The 21,765-nt window shown below is 33.3% G+C and overlaps 1 protein-coding gene across 4 annotated transcripts; it reads left to right on the top strand.

The window, feature by feature from the left end:
• Positions 1-1,910: 1,910 nt before the first annotated feature.
• On the top strand, positions 1,911-20,162 carry LOC129265057 (tetratricopeptide repeat protein 8-like). 4 transcript variants are annotated; one of them, XM_064101811.1, is made up of 12 exons: positions 1,911-3,379; positions 3,833-3,953; positions 6,016-6,236; positions 6,727-6,816; positions 7,499-7,629; positions 8,581-8,779; positions 9,138-9,277; positions 9,761-9,935; positions 10,361-10,483; positions 12,957-13,040; positions 15,296-17,666; positions 19,679-20,162. In XM_064101811.1, exons 1-11 carry the CDS (start codon positions 3,176-3,178, stop codon positions 15,410-15,412), a joined length of 1,605 nt encoding a protein of 534 aa, XP_063957881.1. In that variant the 5' UTR covers positions 1,911-3,175; the 3' UTR covers positions 15,413-17,666; positions 19,679-20,162. The 4 variants fall into 4 exon arrangements, with proteins under 4 accessions (XP_063957881.1, XP_063957880.1, XP_063957879.1 ...); XM_064101810.1 differs by having other exon boundaries at positions 15,296-18,703; positions 19,669-20,162; XM_064101809.1 differs by having other exon boundaries at positions 15,296-18,822; positions 19,549-20,162.
• The last annotated feature ends 1,603 nt before the right edge of the window (positions 20,163-21,765 follow it).

Raw genomic sequence — 21,765 nt, 5'->3', positions numbered from 1 at the left:
TCTTTTTCCCTGTTGTCCGTCTTATTTCCGTATTTCCGACTTTTCCTGTTTTCTGTGTACTAAAAAAAGTCGGAAAATCCTCCCTTTTCCTCCCCCCTAGCTCTCTCTCGATTGCGATGCATGTCGATCGACCGAGTGAGAGATATTTCCCCGAGATATTTGCTTTTATACAGTACACAATTTATAAACGCGCGCACTGCCCACTACGTTCATTGAGTTATGCTTTTATCAAGGCTTTCCGATTGGAATCCTCGATATCCTGGCCAATCAATGCGAGCGACAAGTTCCGAACGCACGCACATAGACAAGCGCAAAGCAGCGACACGAATCGCGATATAATAGCGACTGGTAAATACGTCTGTAAAGATGATGACATCATCCAAGATGGCAACTTACGATGACCAACGAAAGGATCAAGGATGACTAAGTTTTGATCATAATTTGAAAGGAATTATCGGTAACTGCGGTCTAAAGTACGATGTTTCTGAATTTAATGTATTTTCTCGTGAATTTGTATGTGATTATTTTTTCATAATGTGACATTTTATGTACCAAAAACGATCCGAAAATCGGGTTTCCGCTGAATGTTACATCTAACCTTACTGCTGCAGCTGATACGGTACGTAACCCAGGGAGCTCCCTGGGACTTGGTTAGCTGATTGTCTCTATGCACGGGCCAACAACTCTTCAGTCTATGTATTGGTGAGTCGAGCCAACGCGGTTCAGCGGAACAACCAAAATACAGAGACTGAAGCTTTGAGTCTAGCGTTCTGTTACTTAAGAAACTCACAACTACCGTCAGTTTTTTCAAACCTTGACTTCAAAGTCATTGATCACAACAAGATAAGAAGCTTCTTGGCCCCCCCCCTAAATTTGAGGTGGGGGGATCCCCCCCCAAAAAATGCTTGTTTGCTTGTCCAATTTTTTACCTGTGTCCATTTAAATTTAAGGTGGACCCCCCCCCCCTAAATTTTGGGGCTTCTGCCGCCAATGCCCCAATTCACTGATCTTTGATACTCCCTGCCGGCGATAAGTTTCAGTATTTTTGGAGGACACCTAGTGGCATCCCTGTTTTTTTCTCTCTCTTTTTTTGTGTGTGTTTGTTTTGATCGCAAGTAAGAATTTCTTTTAGTACCTTTCTTCTGTTATGTTGTGCTAAAACAGCAAGGAGAGAAAGCAAAAATAAACTGGATTTGGGGGCCTGGGTGAAAAGGAGTGAAAAGTGCGAAAAAAGACTTAGAAAAACAAATTAATTGTGAAAATTTAATGGTAGCACTGCTATTTGTGAAAATATTGGCAAAACATCGGCACATTTTGTTAGTGTTTCCTTTTGCGTCCACTCCGACAGAATCTGAACTTCTCGACAAGCTTCAACTTCAAGAAATAGTCAGTTTGCAAGCAAAGGTCTTCAAAAAAGTAGATTCTAAGTTAGTAAAATGTGATACCAACCTAAATTATGGCATTTTAATCTCCATCTGATACAATTATCTTACCTTTGTCTGCTCGATTTCTTTTCTAAAGCTTTGCAAAACGATCCTGCGCAAATTAAGGTCATACTTTTTTATAACACTTCTCAGCAGAGCGCGCACTAATGTTAGTCGATTGCCATGGAATGTTGAGATGGCGATTTTAGCGAAACCCTTGACCTATTTTATAATTCTGTCGAGCAAATTATTTTGGCTTTGGTATCTTGGCTTTCGTTTGGTATCTTGGTTTTCGTTCAGAAAACAAATACGACGTTGCGACAAGGATGAGAAAAAAGAAAGAAATAAATAAACAAATATCAGCTCATTTTATGAGCAGATTTTCATTTGCCGTGCTGGTCAGTATAGCTGCCATGTTGGGAGGAAAGAAAGAAAGAAGGAAGAAAGGAAGGAATAAAAATTGAAGGAGTGTGAAATAAAGGAGAAAAAGAAATAAATGATGTAAGAAAGAAGGAATAAAAGAAAGAACATAGGAAAGAAAAAGATAATAAAAGAATGAATGAAAGTAGGAAAGAAAAAAGGGGAAAAAAGAGAGAAAGGAAAGAAAGAAAAAAAAGAAGAATGAAGGAAAGTATGGGAAAAGATGAGGAAGAAAAAGGAAAGAAAGGAGAGAAAATAAATAAAATAGACAAGGGAAAGAAAGTAAGAAGAAAAGAAAAAAAAAGAAAGAATGAATGAATTTAGAAGAATGCAGGAAAGAAGAAAGAAAAAAGGAAGAAACAGATGAAAATAGGAAGAAAAAAGGGAAAGAAAATAAAGTAGCATGAATGAAAGTAGGAAAGAAGGAAACAAACTAAAGAAAGAATGAATAGAAGAATGAAGGAAAGTATGGGAGAAAGACAGGAAAAAAAGGAGAGAAAAGGAAAAAGACGAAGGAAAGAAAGGAAGAAGAAAAGAAAAAAAATCAAAAGAAACAATGAATGAATAGAAAAATGAAGGAATGCAGGAAAGAGAAAGAAAAAAAGGAACGAACAGAAAATGGGGGAAAAGAAAGGAAAGAAGAAAAAGAAGGAAAAAAATAAAGAAAGAAAGGAAGGAAAGAAATAAGAAATAATCAAGAATGTAGAAAATAAAAAGTGAAGAAATATAAAGAATGAAATGAAAGAAGGAATGAATGAGAAAACAATACATGTATAGCTTACTGAGCTGGCTGTGCTGCTAGCATAACCTGCGTTGCAGTTTGCTACTGACTTTGTGGGTGTCTGCATGTCAATGAAAGAAAATAGCGCAAACAAACTGGCTTGCAATTTGAGTCAAAGAAGCCTTTTCTTTTTTAATGTTGATGGCAGTTTCTAGTTTTGGAGTTTTTTGCTAGAATAGAGATTTCAGACTTAGGAATTTTTTTATATCAATTTATTACGGGGGCGATTTTTAAGTACATGTATATGTGGGGGGGGGGGGTTTTCTCGCCCTCATCTTTGGTTTTTACCGTGGCAATTCCAGATGTTTAGGGGGCACATCACCCTCACACTCTTTCTGGTGAGAAGTGCGACAACACCTTATATATGTAAGTAGGTTTCCTGGTCTGATTTGTAATATTATTCACCACACAGGTATTATACAAATGATTTCCCTTGACCTGTTAATCTCATTGCAATACCAGTGTAGGTTGATTAATTTTCATATTCACTTGGCTCTCATTCATAATTCATATAGGTCTACATGCATTATTTAAAAAAGCCATTATAAAGATGATTGCAGACTGTATGATAAAAGGATCAATAAAAAATATCAAAATCAGTAACAATGGATTGCTGTCTCTTTCAATTACAGGTCAGCTTAGCGGAGTGAAAATGGATCCCTTGTACATGGCAATGAGTCTGTTCCGCAGGAGAAAGTTTGAAGAATGTGTAACAGTCTGCTCTCAGCTTTTGGAAAAGAATCCTTATGATCAGGTACATGTACTTGTTTTTTGCCTGGGACACAGTCTTTTTTGTAGCTTTTTGTAAAGTTTGGAATTATTGTTGGACCTACATCTATCTCTCATTAACCACCATATATCATTCATTTTCCCAGAATTTAATAAGGCTTTTGATCACCCAAACCAACTGCCTTGCGTATCTCCGAAAAAATAATTTTAACTTTCTTCTCATTATTTTTCAAGCAAATATTTTATCAATCCTCACCATCATCCTCATATTCCAGAAAAATGTTGCTTATACTGTATGGCATTTAAATGAAGTTGCCACCAGCTGTAGGATGTGGATATTCTTTTTTAATGTGCCAGTGCAAAGACTTGAAAACTTACCAGACTATTTCAGTTTATTTCACATTTATTTTAATAGTAATCAAAGTTCTCACCATTTCTCATAATATAAATCAATCTTTTTTCAATCGCCATATTAAAGTCTGCTTGGACCTTAAAGACAAGAGCATTGACTGAACAGGTTTACTTAGATGAGGTGGATGTGGATGAAGAAGGCATTGCTGAGATGCTTATGGATGATAATTCAATTGCTCAAGTAACACGTAAGTTTCTATTTTTGTTATTAAAGGTCAAGTCCACCCCAGAAAAATGTTGATTTGAATAAATAGAGAAAAATCAAACTAGCACAACACTGAAAATTTCATCAAAATCTGATTTAAAATAAGAAAGTTATGACATTTTAAAGTATCGATTATTTTTCACAAAACAGTGATATGCACAACTGAGTGACATGCAAATGAGATAGTCGCTGATGTCCCTCACTCACTATTTATTTTGTTTTTTATTGTTTGAATTATACAATATTTCATTTTTAGCTCATCCGGCCCGAAGGGCCAGATGAGCTTATGCCGTGGCGTGGCGTCTGTCGTCTGTCCACAATTTCAAAATGCTTCTTCTTCGCCATTTCAAGTCCGATTTCAATTCTGTTTGCTTTATATGATAGCACTAGGTGGGGGATTCAAAACTTCTACACAGAATTTTGAAACTCATTAAATATGCTAATTTATGCACATTTTTCAAAATTCACAAAAAATGCTTTATTTGTTGACCGATTTTGAATATTTTGCTTCCATCTGGTAGAGCTTGATGAGGTTCACCAAACTTCTACACAGAATTTTGACTAGAACAATTTTTATGCGAAATTAATTTATGCATATTTAAAAAAATTCACATAAAATGTTTCTTCTTTATTTGATGACCGATTTCAATCTTTTTTCTTCCATCTGGTAGAGCTTATAAGGTTCACCAAACTTCTACACAGAATTTTGAAATTTGGAGTAGAAAATTATTTATGCTAATTTATGCGAAATTCATAAATCACAGAAAATGCCTCTTCTTCATTTGTTGACTGAATTTCAAAATGCTTCTTCTTCATCATTTCAAGTCTGATTTCAATTCTGTTTGCTTTAAATGATAGCAGCCGGTGGGGGATTCAAAACTTCTCCACAGAATTTTGAAACTCATGAATTATGCTAATTTATGTGTATTTTTAAAAATTCACATAAAAAGCTTCTTCTTCCTTAATTGTTGACCGATTTTGATTTTTTTTTTCTTCCATCTGGTAGAGCTGCATGAGGTTAACCAAACTTGTACACCAAATTTTGAAATTTTGTCTAGAAAATTATTTATGCTAATTTATGCAAAATTTATTCATAAATCACAAATAATTTTTTTCCCCTTCATTTGTTCATCAATTTCAATTTTGTTTGCTTTATATGATAGCTCTAGGTGGTGATACAAAATTTCAACACAGAATTTTGAAACTCATTAAATATGTTAATTTATTCATATATTTTCAAAACTCACAAAAAATGATTATTTGTTGATTGATTTTGATTATTTTTGTTCCATCTGAGAGCTACATGAGGTTCACCAAGGTTCTACACAGAGTTGAGGAATTTTGAGTAGAAAATTAATTATTTATTATTTATTTATTAATTTATATGAAAGAATTCATAGATCACAAAAGAAATAGTGAGTGGATGACGTCATCAGTCTCCTCATTTGCATACAGACCAGGATGTGCATATAACTGTTTTGTGAATTTAAGCGAAACTTTAAAATGTCATAACTTTCTTATTTTACATCCGATTTTAATTAAATTTTCGGTGTTATGTTTGTTGGATTTTTCTCTTTTTATTCAAATCAAATTTTTGGTGGAGTGGACTTGTCCTTTAAATAAAATCTTACTTGGAGGATTTTATTGAGACTTTAACCAGAATTATATCAAGCATGATTTACTGATGGTTTTGGTTTAGTCTATTTTGATTCATGTACATTTAGGATATTGATTTGTCAGATATAGGTTTTGAAAGGATACCTTCATGCAAATTTTAATAGTGAAATGATAAAGGACCAAACTTTTGTGCCAGAACACTTTCCAATCATTTAGGGATGAATTAAAATTCAGTATATAAAAGATTAAAAACTTAAATGAATAACAACCCTATTGATTAGTATTAACATTTGGTGTACATGTATGTACACTAACCCTTTTACATTGATCTCTCTGTTAATTTTATTGCAATAGGTCTTCATTTTATAAAGGAAGTGGTTTCAATTTAAAAGTTGGGATTAAAATATGAATATATGTAATACATTCAGGTCCAGGCACATCATTAAAGAAACCTGGTACAGGTTCAGGGGCACCCAGTGCAGGGATGCGTCCTACATCTCAGTCTGGAAGACCTTTGAGTGGGTTTGTAAGACCAGGTACACAGAGTGGTAGACCAGGTACTATGGAACAAGCTATCAGAGCCCCTAGAACGGCACACACAGCTCGTCCTGTCACCAGTGCTTCAGGCAGATTTGTGCGCCTTGGAACGGTGAGTTACAAGATTCATTTTGTCAATAATTCAATAAAAATATCAATAGTCATATTAATATTTAATAATAGAAATGCTGAATTTTGTTACATGATTTGTAAACAGGATAATATGATTTGTAAACAGGATAATTGAGTATTGTTGAGCTTTATAATGCTTTAACTCAATTGTGTGATGTAAAAAGGGATGATTTCATGTGGGAAAGTACTTGGGCATAGATCATTCATGAAACCTAAAGAAATTTACATAATTTGAAAAGGTCTGTCATCTCCTTTGCCATCTGATCAATGCACAACTGCATAATATTCCACACATTGTCTACACACTGTACACAAATCTCCCTGATTTACTACCCATATTTTGCAGAAATTTGCAATCAGACATCATGAGCAGTTGATAGGAATATCTACATGTACTCTTTAATGTTTGAGCAGCTATGAATTCACATCAGTAAACATAAGAATAATAAGAATTATGATTTATTGAACAGGCATCTATGCTGTCCACACCAGATGGACCATTTATCAATATTGCAAGGTTGAACATCTCAAAGTATGCTGCCAGACCAAATCTAGCCAAGGTAATGTACTCACTGTAGTCAATTGAATTATTTGGGGGTTAAAAAAGAGCTTCCGTGAATGTCAGGAGGTTTCCTGAAATGATGTGATTCTATTGCAGGCAAACAAACTCAAAAATATTTCTCAAAACCTCTTTAAGTCATGCATTATATAAATTCATTACATTGTGTAAGTGAACATGATATCCTTGAAAGGTAGATCTTGCTCAAAGTAAGGTTTGCAGCTCTGAGTAAAGTGATTAGGTATTATACTTCAAAATCGCAACAAAATGCGCTTCTTCATGAAAATAAAAGAAACATTTATCAATTTACATTAGAATTTTATATATTATTTTTCAATTAATTGAAAAAAATGATTCCATGCCTTTCACACTTTCTTAGATCGAAATTTTACTCATCTAACCAACTTGAAACCTAACCCTTATCCTCACATTTTCTGAACACCAAAATCCAATTATAACTTAATTTCTATGTCTTGCAAGGAATTAAAACAATGAGCAGTGTGTACCAAGATCAAACATCAAGTGAAAAATATGTTAGCATTTTAATACAGCATGTTAAGTCTGGTCTAATTTCTTTATATACCAATAAGTTTATAGATGTTTCAATTTTTTGTTATCAAATGGATCGTCATTACAAACTATTTATCAACATTGTGCTTGTATTATTTTTTCTTTGTTTCTAGGCTTTATTTGAATATATTTTTCACCATGAGAATGATGTGAGAAATGCATTAGAGCTAGCAGCCAAGGCTACTGAAGCTTGTCAATTTAAAGATTGGTGGTGGAAGGTACAGCTTGGAAAGTGTTATTACAGGTAAGACAGTTACAGTGGGTTCTTCAGTTTGGGTTAGTTTTTATGTTCATTTCTTATAGGGCAGCTACAAGTACCTCACAAAAGATGATATATGCACTGACATAATATCATGCCTGGCTGATTGCATGATTGTTGCTATATAACCAATCAAAAATGCTTTCGGTATTATTTCGAAGCCTCTCAGTTTTGGCCACCATGTGTTAAGAGTTCTCTGAAGTCAGATTAATTTACCGGTATATAGCTATAACTACTTACACACAAAGCCATAAAACTTTTTTTATCATTTCAAGGTATTGCAACTTGGTGACAAGACAACTATGCATACATGAAAGAGGGTTTGTTCCAAACATGTGAATCTATTCACACTTTTGTCATAGGCCACAGCCTGTTGTCATGATTTTAGTCCACTGTTTATGTAAATTAACCTAAATGAACTATTGACTCATTGATTCAGATTTTTTTGGTAGTTATTTGTGAAAACATTGAAAAGCACAAGTTTAGCACCATAATTCAAAAGTGTGCATTCATTATTGTACCCTTGATCAGAGTGTGTACATATGAATGCATGAAATGTGCATTAATCATGGTATCAGACCATTGACTCAAAACCACATTTGTGAATTGGAGAATAAAGTTTCGCTTGCTGTCTTGGTTCATGAAATAAGTCCCTTGAATTTATATCACAAGGTTTAGGGATTGTATCTTAGTATTAATGTTATTTTGTATGAAATCTGTATTGGCAGCACGTAATTCTGTGTAAATTGAATGAATGCCCAGCAGGATTCATCTGTTGAAATGAAAGATCACAATAATGCAAGCTATGTTGAAGCCAGACTTATGGTTATGGATGTACAGCAAATATTATATCTGAAAAATTGAGCTGTATGCATGAACCTGATATTATTATCATTATGAGTTTTTTATATATATGTTTTTTTTATATTGAATCAGGTTAGGCTTATTCCGTGATGCTGAGAGTCAGTTCAAATCAGCTATGAAGCAGCATGATGCCATAGATATATATCTATACCTTTGTAAAGTATATGTGAGGTTGGATCAGCCGTTGACTGCTGTGGATATCTACAAACAGGGTCTGGAAAAATTTCCCAGTGAGACTACTCTTCTGACTGGCATTGCCAGAATATATGAGGTAAATTTTCCTCATTATTATAAATGCAATCTCAACTTTGTAACCAAATATCACAAAAAGCTCATTATTCCTTATTAAACTTGGTGTAAAAGGTTCATTTCTGTAGGACTTGTTCATTGTCATCAAGCAAGTCAGGTGAAGAAAATAAACAAAATGAGCTTCTTTGCTAGTATCATTCATGGCTTATGCAGATATGAATAAAACTTATATCAAATTCAATTTTGAACATATGAATTATTATTATTATCAGACCTGCTACACCGTTCTCGTTCACTGCTCCTAAAACTCCCTATTGAAGTGAAGTAATCCACTATTTATGATGAATAAGAATAGACATTTCTTTGTTTTGTTTATACAGGCAATGAATGACATGGTTAATGCTGTTAAATACTACAAAGATGTATTGAAGCATGATAACACACATGTAGAAGCAATAGCTTGTATAGCAAATTATCATTTCTACTCTGACCAACCCGAGATAGGACTCAGATACTACAGGTTTGATATCCTTTTATTCCTTAAATGTTTTTTTAGAACTGCGAGTTATAAAGAATGTAACATGACATTGACTAAATACAAAAGGTTACAGTGTTTTAAATTGCACATTAAGATAATTGCATGAGATCCTGTTAGATTCCATGCATGGTTTCTGTTGAATTTTAATATTCTAATGAGAGTACAATTTGAAGTAACCAACCTGGATGCTGCTGCTTAGCAATGACAGTGCACTGTGCCCATATTGTCTGGTTTGCATATAAACATACCTGCATGAAATCTATATCTTGTTTTAAAGAAACAGATATGCCTTGAAAAAAAATGAATATTATTTGACAGGCTATTTTACAAGTTTTTTTTTTCTTGTAGTTCTTCCAATTTTTGGTAAATATGTTTTGAATGCATTTGTTTCTTTTGACTTTTAATGGAAAAAAAATTAGTTGAATTGAAATGTCACTTTCTTTTTCTTAAAAATTTCTTAAACAGGAGATTACTTCAGATGGGTGTTTACAATGCAGAACTCTACAACAACCTTGGCTTATGCTGCTTCTATGCACAGCAGTATGACATGACACTGACATCATTTGAGAGGGCGCTATCACTCTCAACTGATGATGCCACTACGGCAGATATCTGGTACAATGTTGGTCAAGTTGCTATGGTATGTATCTTGTTTGTAAAATTTAAAAATAAAACATTCCAAATCTTAACTAACATTCATGCATGAATGATTGTAGTGATGTTTCTAGGTTCTATACTTCAATAGTGAAAATCTGATTCAATGTTTGGAAATGATCGCTGTCAATGATCGAACCATACATTTGCCATTTTGAATTTTTCTCTTACAATGAGAAAGTATTCATAACATTACTTTTTGTAACCTATCTAGCCCATTGCAGTATTTATCAGTATTTGAAGTGATTTCAATATTAAGATAAAATAGTTTGATTCATGATGCAATAATGCTATAATAGGAGAGGGATATAATTTGTTTAGTATATGGTCCATGTTGAAAAATGTAGTTTTTAGTACGTATGAAAAGCATTTATTGATAACAACATTGATCACCCCTACATTCCTTTGCAGGGTATTGGTGACACTGGTCTAGCTCTACAATGTTTTAGGTTAGCTCTCACATCAAATAATGATCATTCAGAGGCGTATAATAATCTGGGAGTACTAGAGTTACGCAAAGGACACATCGATCAGGTAACTCATCAATTCTTTATCTCAAACAAAGTATTGACAATTTCTTGAGGTGTAATAGTTGTAAATGAGTAGTAAAGCAATTTTATATAAACACAGGGTTTATACCCTCCACATGTATAATACTTTGACCAAGTCACTTTATCTTCAGGGATCTTTTAAAATGTATTAGATATATTAGATAAATTAACTCATTGTGGCAGTGGGTGTATCCCAATTCAAAGTTCAACATCAATTATCACAAAAGTTCAGTGTGTTGATTCATAGCTGAAATAAATCATTTACAATGTTTTTTTTTTTTAGTGTCTTACCAAATGTAATGAAATTTCAATTAGTTATTAATGATATGATGTTAAGTGTAAACTATAGTCAGTGTCAGATGTACGGAGTATGTATATAATTACAAATGTACATGTTATTTCAATTGATTCATGGTGTAATATTTTTAGGAAAAAATAAGGTTCTTTACATATGAGGTTATATGGACTTTGTCTTCGACAAACTCTTGTAAACGTAACCATTAAATCAATATCATCCATTATTATTTTTCTATCTCAAAGTTTTCAATAGTTTTAAATTTAGTTCATCATATACATGCACTCTCAAAGTCTGATTGCCTTTAAGAGTTTTAAGCCATATCTTACCTTGACTATGAACTGAAACAAAACGATTGAAGTCTGCTTCACTAGAATTCTGTATTGATGACACTTTGAATATGATATTAACACAAGAAAAAAAAATATGTAGGGGAGACCAGGGTTAGTTGGAACGCGGGGTAAGTTGAAACATTGTAATTTTCTGTAACGTCTTTAAATAAATTTCTGCAATACTGCCCTCAATTTATTGTCATTATCAACAGCCATCCACCATATTACAGACAACACATGTGCAACAAGCCTGGTGAAGTTAGAAAGGAATTTTTGTATTTTGACCTTCTGAGTAATTTTTTTCTCTTTTAGAAATGTTTTATTATCTCAGAGAAGTTTATAGATCAAGTTGGCCAGTTTGGGGGTATAATAGACACTTGTACCAAGCTACAAAATGAGGTTATTGATATGCCATGGTGAGGTCCCTTTTTTGTGCTGTAAGCTTATAAACGTCAAATGGGCCTCCGGGGTTAGTTGGAACAAAATTGAAGGGGCTAGTTGGAACATATTCCAACTTACCCCAAACATAATTATGAATGAAAACATTGGATATGAGAAAAAATATATATGAAGTATTTCACACTCTTCTGAACATGTGTTTTGTTTATCAGTTACTGTAGGTCTGAGTGTGCATTTAAGGCCTATTGTAGGCCCCTAATGCAATATTAACCCTTATCAAACTGGGGGGTGGTCAATTTTGAGCCCCCCCCCCTCGAGAAATGTAATCACTACGTCGTCGCACAAATTTTTTTTACTACACTGCTCGCAGACTTTTTACTTTCAAGTATTGTGCATCATTTGAGACCAAATTTGCGATGCCTGTGTGCGCGTTTTCGAAATTACGCAACATTTTGTACGTGCATGTCGGACCCAAAATTGCTCAAAAACGTGATTCCATGTACAAGGTCAATGCAAATTGTGTTTTTCAACCAAAAGTCCTAAATGTATGATTATTTTTTACTTTTGTTAGTTTAAATAGATTTATTTTATGCTATTTATGATCGCAAAAGAGTCCCGACATAGTTCACCGGAAAAAACAAAGGTTCGAAAAACCAAAGAAATACAAATTAAAAAAAAAATACATAAGAAATTAAATTTTTTGCAATTTTTGGTGGATATTTGTTATAAATTTGAAAATTGATATTCTCACCAAAAATTAGCATTCTACTAGCTTAATAAATAGAGTTAAAGGCAAAAACATTAAAAAAAAAACAATTTTTTAGGGCAAATTTCATATGCTTATTTGCATAATTAATTAATGAAAAAAATATAAACAATTCATTTTTGTCATGTAAATTTGATGCAGAAGTACATGAAATTGCTGATAGTACACTTAATTGCATGTAAAATCAAACGCACCCAAATATGCAGAATTCTACTACACAGTCTGCTTGCGTGAGTGGCTGTATAATCGAAAAACATAACATTCAACAAATCCACACTTTAAATATTTTGAACTTGAAAAAAAATTAAGCAAATAGGCTAAAACCATGTAATATTACAGTTTTAAGTAGTTTTAGTATAATTCTTAATTGACCATACAGTGTTCCAACTTACCCCATACCATGTTGCGATGGTCTTGTTCAAGGTGGATTTTTTCAGTAACCATAATAGAGTTACAAATTTTATGGGGTACATTTGAAGCCCTTAGATATATGCTTCAAGCTGATATATTGATTGTATCTCGAATAAATTCTATTTGGATTTTACAGCCATTTTTGTCAAAAATGTTCCAACTAACCCTGGTCTCCCCTATATTCTCTTTTTGATAAAATCTAGTAAGTCCTATGAATTTACAGAATTAAATCTATCATTTTAATTTTTCCAAGGCAAGAGCATTTTTCCAGGCAGCACAGATGCTTGCTCCTCATATGTTTGAACCACACTATAATTTTGCATCACTTTCAGACCAAGTAAGTTGACCAGTATTACTCCATTGAGCTCACTTCTTGTTATACTTTTCATCCTCCTTTCTCTTCTACTTGGATGTTCATTTTCCTGTCTTTCATCTGTTTTGTTGCATGCAAAGTTATCTTGTTTGCTTTAACCCTAACACTTCAGGGGGGGAAGGGGGCAGTTGGGGGTTGAATCAACCCCCCCCTCGACATTTTTCACGACGATTCTTGTCGCGGAAAATGCATCTTTTGAGACCAAATTTATGATGCCCGGGTACGCGGTTGAAAAATTACACAACTTTATGTTAGTGCATGTCAGACCCAAAATTGCTCCAAGACGTGATTTTGTGTACAAAGTCAATTTAAATTTAGTTTTCTAATCTTATTCATAAAGATATGATTATTTTTTACTTTCATCTGCTGAAATAAATTGATTTTAGTGTAATTATGCTCCAAAAAGGTTCTACAGTAAATGTAGCGTAAAAAACAAAGAAAAACAAGAAGTTGAAAACAGAGAAATACATAAGAAATTCATGAAACAATAAAATACATCAGAAATTCATAAAACAATAAAATACATCAGAAATTTATTTTCAAACCAGGATTTTTTTCCTTTTGTAACTGTTAGTATTTGTATGAAGAATATTTGCACCAGAAATCAGCATTCTACGAGCTTTTTTTTGTGAATTTCTGAGCAAAATGTATAATTTACATGTAATTTAGCATAATTAAACATTATTTTTTTTCTAAGATTCAATTATACAGCCTTGTAGGTTATATCCCACACTATTGCCAATTTTCACGGCGTTCGCAATATCGGCAGCCAAGATCTCAAAGGGGGTTGATTCTACCACCTCCGCCTTATCATGGAACACCCAAAAAAGCCCGGTTAGGGTTAAATGACAAGTGTTTAAGACAGGGTTGTTTTATTTAAATCATGTCGATTTAAATCATGATTTAAATCGCGATTTAAATCACTTGATTTTTTTTCAAAAAAATCACTGATTTAAATCAACTTTTATGAAAAAAAATTGTTTTCTCTTCTTCTTAACAGATACTTTCAATGTAATCATTTTCATTTCTGTTCCACATGCTTTAGAGATACTTTAAAAGAATGATACACCCTCATTGAGTCTGATTTAACACCACTGTTTTATTTTCAAATTGTAAAACAAGCAAAACTGATGAAAACAACAAGTTTCTAATGAAGTAATGATAAATAACTCTCTGTATGTGTGTTTTCATCCGCTTCACAATCCCCATCAACTCAAAACCACATAGTTTGCACTTTGCTCTGCATCCAGTTGCAGATTTTGATGGCAGTTTCTCAAAAAAGTACCAAATGGGGTCTGATTTTCTTCCAGACATGATGCTTATTCATGCATCACAAAAGCTGCAAAAACCTTTGTTTATTAGCTATTACCAGCTGTTAGTTGGGAAGTCCCCCATGTGATAGTTCTAGGAAATATTCCTAGCTAAAATCCCCCATGTGATAATTCTAGGAAATATTCCCAGCTAGAATTCCCAAGGGCAGTATAGGAACCCTAACAGGCCTTTAATAATGTCAATTTTGTTGGAAATTCTCAAGTTCTTTGAGTACTTCATGCATTGGAGTAACACTTCGGATGTTTTGAACTGACTGATATAAAAATTTCAAGAGTTTAAATGTATACATAATACATAACATTACTTGGGCTTCCATAAAATGTCCCTCTCTATAATGCAAATAAATAAAAAAAAAAAAAAAAAAATTACCTGTATGTAATTGGATTATTGTGTCAAATAGTACAATACACAATGTTCAAAAGACTACTTGACCACTATTATTGGTGTAAAACAGTTTAAATATAGTTTAAAACTTGTTAAGTGTGACCATTATTTTTCGTTGGAAAAAAAAAAAAAAAATCTGATTTAAATCATAAAAATCCGATTTAAATAAAAAAAATCAACAACCCTGGTTTAAGAGCAATTATGAACAGTGTATATTGACTGTCTTGTAGAAGCTGAGTACCAAGAGAGGCCGACTCACCTGTATATCTTTTTTTGTAATCCCTATGCATTGCTCATGTTTATCAAAAGTCAAGTTGTGGTCACGTATTAATAAGAAATCTAAATGAATAGGAAATTGGGCTGTAATCTACTTTATAATCTTTTTTATGTCCATTCATGAATTGATAAATTTTTTAATTGTCAGTTGTGACAAATGTAATAGTTTTCTTGCTGCAACCTTAGTGTTCCTCTAACACTTTTACAAACCTATTAATCAATTGCAGGTTGGTGATCTCCAAAGCAGTTATGGGTCAGTGAAGAAAGCAGTGGATTCTTATCCAGAACATTGTGATTCTAAGGAGCTCTTCTCACAACTCAAGAAACATTTTGCTTTGCTCTGATTGGTGACACTCTAGCCCATCCTGATAGCTTTGAATGGTGAATATATATCTTTCACAATAAAAAGAAGACTGATGAATTTCTGGTACGAGAAGCAGAGTTGACATGGTACATAAAGTCAATGGTGCATATGCTGACATATGGAAGTGTGTGTCTTGTCTGGTAATGAACCATTACAATCAGCAACGCTTTTACACCATTCCTTTGGCAGTGTACCACTTGAAGTTCATGTTTTTTCCCTCAATGATTGGAGGATGAAATATCTGGCAAAATTTGTCATTATCTCCATCACTATCTTCACAATATCATTATATGAGAAGACTTATTTGTATTCTCATAACATGTGCACCCTTTGGAAATCTCTATAGTGTGAAAGTGTATGAATTATGAATATTGGCGTATTGCTGGTTGAACTGTAGTACAGGAAATTGCAGTGTTTAGGAAATATAATGCAAAACACTTCTGCTTTTATTTATAGTATTATTTTGAAATGTGAAAGATATATGTTTAGGTATATGGTTTTGGTATATGGTTTTGAACACATTTAGACATGTGTGCAGTGATGTAGTTGATTGGGTCTTGGTCATGTACTCTAGATCTGCAGTATCTACAAATATTGGTATTTTATGCTGATGCGTGAAGAATAAAATTATATAACGGCTCTTCTTGCAAATGCTGAATATTTAATAAATACTGCCATCAATATTTATGCATGATAAATCTTGCACTTTAATCAGAATACATCATGTTACATTGTATATCATGTCACTACTATCACCTTGATTTCATAAAATGCATTGTCCAATGAAAAGTGGCAACTTCTTTTCTTTTAGTTTTGGATAAAAGAATAGGTATCTGGATAATTGTATGTCAGGCATCACTGAAAACTGTCATCTCTTTTGAAAATATGCAAAATGGCGGGTTTTCTCTTTATGCTTCAAACATGACATATAATAAAAAAATAAGGGGAAATGTTGTTCAGTAAAACATAGTCCTGGAATATGAATAAGATGAATTTTTTTTTTCAGGTGGTAAATAGTTTGAAGTTCAACTGTTTTTGTCTCGCCTGCGTAGCAGAGCGAGAATATAGGCGCCGCTTTTCCGCCGACGGCGGCGGTGTCGTCAACATTGAAATCTTAACCAAGGTTAAGTTTTTGAAATGTCATAACTTAGAAATTATATGGACATAGTTCATGAAACTTGGACATAAGAGTAATCAATTATTACTAAACTTTTTGCCTGAGTTTCAGGTCACATGACCAAGGTCATTTAGGGTCAATGAACTTAGACCATGTTGGAGGAATCAATATCGAAATCTTAACCAAGCTTAAGTTTTTGAAATGTTGTCATAACTTTGAAAGTATATAGACCTAGTTCATAAAACTTATACATAAAGGTTATAGTGTATCACTAAAGATCCTGCCTGAGTTTCAGGTCGCATGATTAAGGTCAAATGTCATTTAGCTTCAACGAACTTTGGCCATGCTGGGGTTATTTGATGAATTGTCATAAGTTAAAAAGTTTATGGATCTACATGTAGTTCATGGAACGTGGACATAAGAGCAACCATGTATCCCTGGATATCATACATGAGTTTCAGGTCACATGACCAAGGTCAAAGGTCACTTAGGTTCAACAAACTTTGGCCATGTTGGGGATATTTGAGGGATTGTCATCATAACTTTTAAATTTTATGGATCTAGTCCATAAAACTTGGACATAAGAGCAATCAAGTATCCTTGAACATCCTGTGCGAGTTTCTGGTCACATGACAAAAGTCATTTAGAGTCAACAAACTTTGGTAATGTTGGGGGTATTTGTGGAATTGTCAACATAACTTAAAAAGTTTATGGATCTAGTTCATGAAACTTGGACATAAGAGCAGCAATGTTTCCCTGAATACCCTGTGTGCGTTTCAGGAACATGGCCAAGGTCAAAGGTCAATGAACTCTGGCCGTGTTGGGAGTATGTGTTGAATTGGCATCATAACTTAGAAAGTTTATGGATCTAGCTCATGAAACATCGACATAATGGTAATCATGATCATGGTCAAATGTCATTCTCGGTCAATGGACATATTTTATTATCACATTAGTGTTTTCTTCTTAGCTGTTTTCAAAGGCAGCACTGCTGCTATATCGAATTGTGTAATGCAGGCGAGACTGCCAGAGGCGTTCCACTTGTTTTTTTTCTTTCATTATTTTTCTAATTCTTGATACGTCAAACAACAGAAAAGTATGAGTGTATTATGCATATGTAATAACCCTAAATAGACTGGGCTATTTTGATGCCTAAGAAGACTGAGGGGGGGCTGATTCAGCCCCCCCTTATGATCTCGGCCGTCGATCACGATAAAATTGGCACGCACGTTACCCATGGCATAATCTACAAAAATATAAGGTCAAATTCTGCGACAATTCTCTAATTGCTAATTAATCATGCTAATTTATGCATGAAATCAAAAGTTTGCTCTAACTAACTAAATAATGCCCCTAAAATTCTAATTTTTGGTACAGACTCTTTATAGGGATCTGATCAAATCTACTTTTATAAAATTACAACATCACATTTATTTTCTTATGTTTTTTATTGTTTTTTCAATAGAAATTGTCAGGGACTTTATTTTGACCATAAACAAGATGGAATTAATCGATTTAATCAGTAAAAGGAAAAATAATGATACATTTATGAATTTTGGCTAAAAACTCTATTTGCATTGGATTTATACACAAATTCACGTTTTTGAGCAACTTTGGGCCTGCATGCACTTACAAAATATTGCGTAATATTGTATTGCGTACCCGGGGGTCGCAATTTTGGTCTCAAAAGTAAAAAGTCAGTGAGCAACGCGGTCTAAAAATTTTGTGCAGCAAATTTATCGCGAAAAATGTCAAAGGGGGCTGAATCAGCCCCCCCCCCCGTCTTCTTAGGGTTAAACTGGCCCAAATTGTGTTCCAGGCACAGAATACAAATAAAGTGGGTTAATAAAAGCATGGGCTTTGCAAAAAAAAATCATAATTAAAATGTTATCCGTAAGGGATGTGTTTTGTCTATTGATGAGCACTTATTATTTTAGTTTACATCTGAATACTTAATGATTTGTGATTGGTTAACCAAAAAGGAAAAGTCTGAAGACATGACCACTCTGTGCACAAACAACCGACAGGTCATATTTCAAATATAGACCTACTATTCTTTAAATATGCATGTAGTCCTGCTTTTAAATGATATATTTTTCCTGTTATTCCCTTTTAAATATTTGCTCTGTATTATACTAGAAAATATATATATTTGTGTGCAATTTTGTAAACAGAAAATATAAGACCTGCGTCATCTCAGAAATATTGCAAAATCAGATTAAGAAATAGAATATAAATTCCCTCCCAAATGAATAATTCTCCACATTACGCCTGTCCACATGTCAATTAGGATTTTTTTTAATGGATTAGATACCCTTCCTGGGCACTTATATACTAATCTCATATCTTGCTTTATTTATAGTACACTTTAATCCGATGGTGAACTGAAGCGTATTAAGTCTACAATTAAAGTTGAAAATCATACCGGATTAACAAGTTGATTGCCCTATAAATATAAAGCCCTGCAACCATAGACAGTAAGGAATACTGATGAGTGAAAGATAATAGTGTGATAAAAAACAATTATTACACAATACTTGCAAAACAATCCTAAAAAGTTCTAACAAGGTCATGGCTGTTTGTGCTTGAACACCTATTCAATCTAATGTTCTAATTCATGGTTTAAAATAAACCTGTTGTAACTCATGGATACACCTGATGTTGGGTCAAATTCATAGTTCTTGCATCACCATTATTACTTGACAAGTTGCAAAGAATAGGTCAAATGCTTTTTAGGATTGTTTTGCAAGTATTTATCCTTCACTCATCAGTATTCCTTGCTGTCTATAGTGGCAGGGCTTTATCTTTATAAGGCAATCAACTTGTTAATCCGGTATGATTTTCAACTTTAATTGTAGACTTAATACGCTTCATTTCACCATCGGCTTAGTATGTAATATATAAAAAGCAAGATATGAGATTAGATTTGATCTGATTCTTAATAAAAACATAAATACAAAAAAAAAAGTTATGAGATTAGTATTTGAATGCCCAGGAAGGGTATCTAATCCATTAAAAAAAATCCTAATTGACATGTGGACAGGTATAATGTGGAGAATTATTCATTTGTGAGGGAATATATATTCTATTTCTTAATCTGACTTTGCAATATTTCTGAGATGATGCAAGTCTTATATTTTATTGGATCTTCTGAAAATTTGTGACTAATTTGAAAGTCACATTTTGAGTAAGATTTATATTGATTATTTCTATTTATGTGGTACAACCGTACAAGGTTTATAATTTCCATATCATACAAGGCAGCATAGCGTGAATATAAGAAAGAGTTTCCAACTATTTTAGAAAAACAAAATCCTCTTCATGACTTAATTGAATGTTATCAAAGTAGCAAAAAATTGATGTATTTGTTCCCTGGTTTATTGAACAATCGTGACGCATATCTACAGTTATGCATGCTGCTATGTCAGATTATACCCGTTTATCTCTAAATATTGCATTGGCAAGCTACTCAAGTGGGTTATATTGTACCCGACACCAAATACCCATTATCTTGTTCCTTCATTTAGAGGTTTATTCATGGCTAAGAGATTTAATGTAAATTGATAGCCTTTTATTAGTGAAATAAAGTGTAGATCACATTAAAAAAATCTTTTAGGATCTCGTAATTTCCAAAGTGCAGACTCGGAGTAAAAAAAAGAAACTAGTTAATATGGTACGATTATAGAATCCTCGCATGATTTTTTTTTCTTTTTACTAATAGGTAGCCATAACTTAGATTCTGGGTGGTATTCTGATAGCCATGGTTTATTTAAACCTGGATTAGCCTTGGACCACACTATTATTGAGTGCTAGTTGTAAACCCATTCACCAACTGAACATTATTTTTTTCCTGCTGCAAAAAATTGTAAATAAAATAATAATTGAATCGTGAAATTGAAAGAGTAGGAAAATATAATGAATTTTAATTGTTACATTATAATTGCCACGAATATGGAACAAATATTATGAAGCCCAGCATTCCATAGAAGTATGGTTTAAAATGCTAGTTTCGACTAGGGTTAAACCTAGGTTTAATTATCAAAATACCACCTTTTGTCTTATGACTTTCTTTATATCTAGCCATTCCTACCACCCATCACATTCTACCTCTTTCCATCATCATCTTTCTCACTTCTTCCTCTTACATGCAAGCATGTCTCATCTAAACACTCTGCCTCTGCTTTTCATTTGATCTCCCTTTAACATATCTCACTCATACTTACTCTGCCCATTACTTCTATCTCTTTATCTTAATATTCCCTGTTCTTTCTCTCCCTCCTCTTGGTCACCCCCCCCCCCCACCCACCACCACTCTGCATGTTCTTTCTCCCATCTATCTCTATTTCTTACTCTCTCTTCCCCTACATCTTCCTTTCTCTCTTCTACCATTTCAATCCGTTCACCACTTTCTATTCTCATTTCATATAACAACTGTACTTAATTATAAAGATAATGTTAATGATGAATTTCAGATATTTCATATTTCACAATACAGTAGTTCATTCAATCAGACTGGAGTACAATATTTAAAAAAGAAGGCAAATATGACTGTCCTCATGAACAAATTGAAAAAAATAATTATACACTTTTTTTATTATTCTGTTTTTCACTTTCTTCCTACATCAGGCTTTCTAGATTACTAAAAGTGGTATTTGCAAGGATTACAAATCCACTTTCATATCATGCAGCACGACACTCAAAATTCTTAATTGAAAATCAAAAATTCAAAAGCTATTTTTAAAGTTTATGATTTCAGAGAAGCAGATTTGCAATTTATTGCCAAAGCAGAACAAGGAATAAGTCATAAATTCTTAAAATCTGCAATTACCAGCAAACTCCAAAGTACATGTTGATAAATCAACTACATGTATCTGCAAATATTGCATAAAACTGAAGAAGGAATAAGAAAGTTATGGATTTTTGAATAGCTGTAACCACAAAGCAAACACCCAAGTAGATAAATCAGTGATTTTAATGTGACAGATGTAAAATATCTGCATTATATTGCACAGAACTAAACAAGGAATAAGAAAGTTGCGAATTTAGGCCTACTCCCAAGTAACGAATCACTGATTTCAATGTAACAAAGCATAAGATTAATCTATCCAAATGTTTCAACACAATAAGAAAGTATTCAGTTCTGGTTATGGAAAAGTTTAAATAAAATTTTCTTTTCGATTTCCAGCAAAGCCCTTTGTCAGGGGAAAGAATTGATT

The sequence above is a fragment of the Lytechinus pictus genome, chromosome 7 (genome assembly GCF_037042905.1).
Source record: "Lytechinus pictus isolate F3 Inbred chromosome 7, Lp3.0, whole genome shotgun sequence".
Taxonomy (NCBI): domain Eukaryota; kingdom Metazoa; phylum Echinodermata; class Echinoidea; order Temnopleuroida; family Toxopneustidae; genus Lytechinus; species Lytechinus pictus.
The sequence above is the reverse complement of the archived record's forward strand: the minus strand, read 5'-3'. Positions and strand labels throughout refer to the sequence as shown.

Excerpts from the sequence above, each read along its gene's own strand:
- LOC129265057 (XM_064101811.1), top strand. The coding sequence starts at position 3,176 with ATGATTGCAGACTGTATGATAAAAGGATCAATAAAAAATATCAAAATC. Across the intron at positions 6,237-6,726 it reads GATTTGTGCGCCTTGGAACG|GCATCTATGCTGTCCACACC; the intron begins GTGAGTTACAAG and ends TTTATTGAACAG. Across the intron at positions 8,780-9,137 it reads GCATTGCCAGAATATATGAG|GCAATGAATGACATGGTTAA; the intron begins GTAAATTTTCCT and ends TTGTTTATACAG.